This window comes from Camellia sinensis, chromosome 11 (genome assembly GCF_055761805.1).
Source record: "Camellia sinensis isolate YWXY chromosome 11, ASM5576180v1, whole genome shotgun sequence".
NCBI classification, from domain to species: domain Eukaryota; kingdom Viridiplantae; phylum Streptophyta; class Magnoliopsida; order Ericales; family Theaceae; genus Camellia; species Camellia sinensis.
In genome coordinates, this window is record NC_138971.1 from 118,671,932 (window position 1) to 118,677,624 (window position 5,693).

Consider the following 5,693-nt stretch of genomic DNA (forward strand, 5'->3'; position numbering starts at 1 on the left):
ATATTTTACTCAAATTCTAAAAAAAATTCGAATTGGACTCACGTTGTACCTTAGATTGAACTGGTCCAACATAGGACACAAAGCTAAAGAGTGACGGCGAAATTGGTTCTTGTCAAAAAAAAAAAAAATGGTGAAATCGGTTCAATTTCTAGCTCATACTGCATCATATTTATGATTGTTCGATTGGTTTTCATAATTTTACTTGAAAGTTGTAGAATAAATTATATTGAATTCTCATGAGATTTAAAAAATATATAATAAGTTGTACATTTTTTAAATATTTACATTGAATATTGTTAATATTTTAATTCAAATAACACTTCATTTTTGTTTATTTAATAATTTGTTAGTTATATTAATGCAAAAATAATGTTGTCATTTTTTTTATATGAAAATATATATTTTACCTTGTTTATTTTTGTACTTTCACACCATCTGAATTAGTTTTAATCTATTCCATCTTATCAAGAGTTGTTTTGAAAATTGATTTTTTTAGTAATTTTTTTTTTTGACTTTTTAACCAAAATTTCTTATTGTCAAAACTCTAAAAGAGAAATCAATATAATTATATCAAAATTATAAAAAAAAATAGTATAATTTACTTAAAAATTATTTAATATGTATTAAAAAAATACGTAAAATATATTTAGAAAATTCATAAATATTTTAAAAAGAAATTTCCAACATTTTAATATTTTTCATACATGAACAATAAGGAGTTGTTTGGAAAGACCTATTGTAATATAATTTTTTATTTTTTTAAATCATATCACTTATTTATTTATTTTTATCATCCTTGTCATGAAAAATAAAAATGTATAATAACTCCTAACTCTATGTTTAATTGAAAGATTTTGTAAGAAATTTAGAAAAAAAAAGAAAAAAGAAAAAAATATGCATAAAATTAAATTAAATATAAATATATTTTATTTTATTTTAAATATCGTATCAAATCCTCTAATGTTTCTCATTTCGGATAGACCCCTTCCAAAAGAGATATTTTCTACTGTGAACAATACGAAGGATTCATCGATTGCGCCGTGCAAGGCTGTTAAGTAATAAAGAATTGGAAATGGTATTTTGTAATGAGTAATGCTAGAGATTCCAAATATTTTATCAAAAGTTTTACTAAATGTCTCACATGGGTGTGGGACCCACACAATGTGGGTTCCACAAGACATTTGGTAAAACTTTTGATAGAATTTTTGAGGCCTCTAGCATTTTTGTTTTGTAATTATCGATCGCGTAATAGAAAATTCTCTAATCGATAAGATAAGTTTTATTAAGCGTTCGTTTGGAAAGTAGGTTAACTTTTTAATTTTTTTGACTATATTGGCCTGGGCTCAAAAGATTAGTTTAGGAAGGACTTTTGACTTTTTGACTTTTTGATTTTTTTGTAAGAGAAGAGTGTAATGATTATAGGGTTGGATGAGATATTTTGTCTATTGTGACTCATGAACTTATTCTGTCTTTTATGGCTCATTGAGCCAAAAAACCCCAATAAACCCTTGCCAAACCAACCCTTAAATATCTCTCTCATAAAACAAAAATATCGTTTTAAAACGCGATGTCATTTTAATTTCAGAACAAATTGGAACTCAAAAATTTCGATAGCCTAATCCTTATCGATTTCCCACTTCCCCAAATTCTCGTGTTTTCAACCAAATCTCTCACAACCTCATACGTGGCAGCCCCTCCCCCCCTCCAAGTCCCCACAAAAAGCAGTTAGCCAAACCGCTCCCAGATCCGTCGTTTTCTGCTTTACCCGTTACTCTCCAACCGTCGGATCAGAATCTCAAAAACCCTAACCTCCATCTCTGGTTAATCTAACCACGGTTAGGTTACCAAATAGAATAATCTCTCACACAACAACCCTCAAAACTCCCAAATAATTACCACTTGCCCTCCCTCTCCTCATCCATAAATGTAGCGTTTGAGGTGAGCTAGGTTTGCCAAACTGAAGAGCCCCAGGGCCCTTGTGAGCAAAATCATCTAAAAATCCTCTCTCTCTCTCTCTCTCTCTCTCTCTCGAGCTTTAACAATGGGGACCTCGTCTAGAAGATCAAGCGGACCAGTTCTACCAATCGCATCGGCCTTTCGGCGATCAATTTCACCGTCTGGTCGGTTTGGCTCTTCATCGTCATCCGAGACGTCGTCGTTCTACGCCTCGTCCACGAATTCCAGCTTCTGTTCCTCTCCCTCCACCGGTTTCTTCAACCGTCCATCTTCCCCGACGCGCGTCAACCTTCATGGATTCGCTCCACTCGCTCCGTCAGTCCGGTTTTCGATCGATAGATCCAAGTCTCCTAGCCGTTCGATGGCGGCCTCGCCTCGAGACCAGGTCGTTCGGAAGCAGAACAACAATCCGTTGTCGAATCTCCCGAAGAGGACCTGTATGTGCTCGCCGACGAATCATCCGGGATCGTTCCGGTGTAGTCTTCACAAGAATTGCAACACTGGCCACTCCATTTCGTACTCGCCTAATCGGTTAAACGCTCGCAGATCGGCGATGGCGAACTCACTCGTTCGCATCGGAACAGTCGAAGGCGATCTAGTGAAGCGAGCGTTGGCGCAATTGATTCGGCCATCGTCGCATCAGCAGAAACGAAGAGATGATTTTCAGCCGAGACCGAGTCGGCTCTCGATCATGTCCAAAGCCGACGATCTCTGAACACCGATCGGTTACAGGTTGGTTCTTTTGATTTAGTCTTTTGTAGGAAGAAGGCTTTGAGTTCTTCCGGCGATGGTGTCAGATCTCGGCGAAGGCATCGGATTTCGGCGAATTTAGATGCAGATTTTGTACGACTGCCATACAAAACCCTGAGAATTTTTTGAGACATAAATACAAACTCCCCCAATCCCCTTGTACACATGATTTACAGCAATTGATAGCAATTGAAGGACGTTTTTGGACATTTACAGTCAATTCAAACCGATAAAACTTAAAATCTGGACGGAGATCTAATTCAGATAAAGGAATTAATTAAGATGTGTTGTTGATCAGTGGTGTTTGGTTTGTCAAGCCATAGCATGACCCGTTTCGTTCCGTTTAGTCCCGTCTTTAAGTGTTGGGATTGCCGTTGTGTGTAACGTCCCGTTCGGTGTCCCGTCGTAATTGCCTTCCGTTCCGTTTGCCGTTTCGTCGTAATTCCGTTCGCCGTATCGTATGTTGGTCGTATACGCGTACGTATGCCTTCGCCGTATATTCGTATATTTTGGTTGCATTTCGTATGAGGTACGTTTGGTTTACTTTTTCGTCACTTTTGTTTTTTATTTGATTTGATTTATTTATTCATTACTATTATTTTTAGTTGTTTTGTGGTGTTGCAGGTATGACGTCACGGATTTGAACTCGGACTTGAAATTTTATTAACGGACTCGTTGGAAAAGTTTGGAAACTTTTGATACCTTAGCGTTGGAGTTGAGACATGGTCAAAGGCCCAATAACGAAAGGAATAAACAGAAGAAACTTGCACAGAATTTCTCAAGACTGTACTCAAAAGAATTGAAAATTTTACAAATTGTCTCTCAAAAAAAGATTATATATTCATTAAAAAATTATAATTTTAATTTTTAAAATTGATAAAATCAATCACTAATTTGTAAAAAAAAAAAACAAATTTGAAAATATACACTGAGTGCATTTTTTTTAAAAAAAAATATGACTAATTTTGTGAAGTTGTGGTTTACCCGTCATTAATATGGAATATTCTCTTAAAAACAAGGAAAACCAATATTTACAAGTATTTTAATACAAATGAAAAAGATACGATGGGGATAACCTTATTATGGTGGTGTTTGGGGCTTGCGCTTTTCTTTTCTTTTTTTTTTCACCAAAAGATAAAAATTTTACAAAATTAAAAAAATTACGTTCAAATAAAATATCACATCTAATTTCATAATCATTTTATTTTTTCTTTCACAAAAATCACGTTCAATCAAAAAAAAATTTAACTATCTTCTCAAAAACAAAAAAAAAATTCTCTCATAATAAATATTGTATTACTAATGAAAAAGACATTGGACTGACTAACATTATATTAAAAAATCAAGATAGGGTTAGCATCTATACTATATATTAAGTAAACGGGGTTTTTAACCCCAAGATTTGTGGGAGCTCCAATCTGTCAATCTAAATTTCTTGGTTTTTTTATTTAAAAAAAAAAAAAAACCTTAGTATTTATTAACTTCTCTCAACTCCCAAGTCTTACCCTCATAATAATACTTTAATGCATTAAGAATAAGCATGAAAAAAATTCTTTGAAATCCAACACATGAATTCTTTGAAAAGTCCTAACACATATGATTATTATCCCTCATAATGACACTTTAATGCATTAAAAACAAACATAAAAAAAAAAAAAATCTTAAAAAGTCCAACACATATAATTATTATCAAAATATTAAATTTTAATATAATATAATAAAAAAAGAAGACATTTAATTCCTTGAAAAGTCCAACATATATAATTATTATCAAAATATTAAAATTTAATATAATATAAAAAAAGTCAAAAAAGAATACATTTAAATAATAAAAAAAAAATTAAAAATTACAATTCACATATATAGATAACTAGCCTACCACCCGTGCTATGCACAGGATAATTATAAATATTTATATTTGTTTTAGATTTTTTTTAATATATAAATTATGTTTTTTAAGATTTTTTATAAAAATAATTTAACAATCTTATCACTAACCATAGTGTATGAGAGAAGTTAAAAAGAGTACTGCAGTAACTATACACAGATTGTATTTATAATTATTTGTATGAGGAGATTTTAAATGCTGATCAGGGGATTTTGACCAAATCAATAAATGTAGGTATGTGGAAAGACATGTGGATTGAAAAAAGTTAATAAATGCTGAACAGAGGATTTTGACCATACCAATAAATGCTGAGTTTTTTTTTTTTAATAAAAAATTTAGAAAATTCAGATTGGGATATTGAAGTTTCCATAGGCCTTGGGGGTTAAAAATCCCCTTTTGCTTAATATATAGTATAGATTGTAAATATATTAAGGAAAAGGGGATTTCTAAACCCCAAGCCTTGTAGGAGCTCCAATATCTCAATATTAATTTTCTAAATTTTTGATTTCAAAAAAAAAAAAAAAAATCTCAGCATTTATTGATTTGGTCAAAATTCTCTGATCAGGATTTATTAACTTTTTTCAATCCACATGCATGCATTTATTGATTGGATCAAAATACCTGATTAGCATTTAAAATCCCTCACACAAATAATTATATATACAGCTCGTGCATAGTTACTGTTGTAGCCTTTTTAATTTCTCCTGTACACTATGGTCAGTGATAAGATTGTTAAATTATTTTTATAAAAAATCTTAAAAAATATAATTTATATATTTAAAAAAATTAAAACAAATATAAATATCTATAATTCCCTTGCATAGCACGGGTGATAGGCTAGTGTATAGTTACTGCTGTACCCTTTTTAACTTCTTTCATACACTATGGTTAGTGATAAGATTGTTAAATTATTTTTATAAAAAATCTTTAAAAATATAATTTATATATTAAAAAAAATCTAAAACAAATATAAATATCTATAATTATCCCGTGCATAGCACGGGTGGTATGCTAGTAACAAATGTATAGAAAAAATAGTTTAGAACAAGTAAATTTTGGCACCGTTTGAGAAGAAGGTTTTTAAGTTTTTTTAGCTATT

The 5,693-nt window shown here is 31.5% G+C and overlaps 1 protein-coding gene across 1 annotated transcript; it reads left to right on the forward strand.

The window, feature by feature from the left end:
* The first annotated feature begins 1,948 nt into the window (after positions 1 to 1,948).
* Positions 1,949 to 2,915, forward strand: LOC114261157 (uncharacterized). Its single transcript, XM_028201368.2, has one exon. The coding sequence runs from the start codon at positions 2,042 to 2,044 to the stop codon at positions 2,669 to 2,671; it is 630 nt and encodes a 209-aa protein (XP_028057169.2). The 5' UTR covers positions 1,949 to 2,041; the 3' UTR covers positions 2,672 to 2,915.
* Positions 2,916 to 5,693: the final 2,778 nt, after the last annotated feature.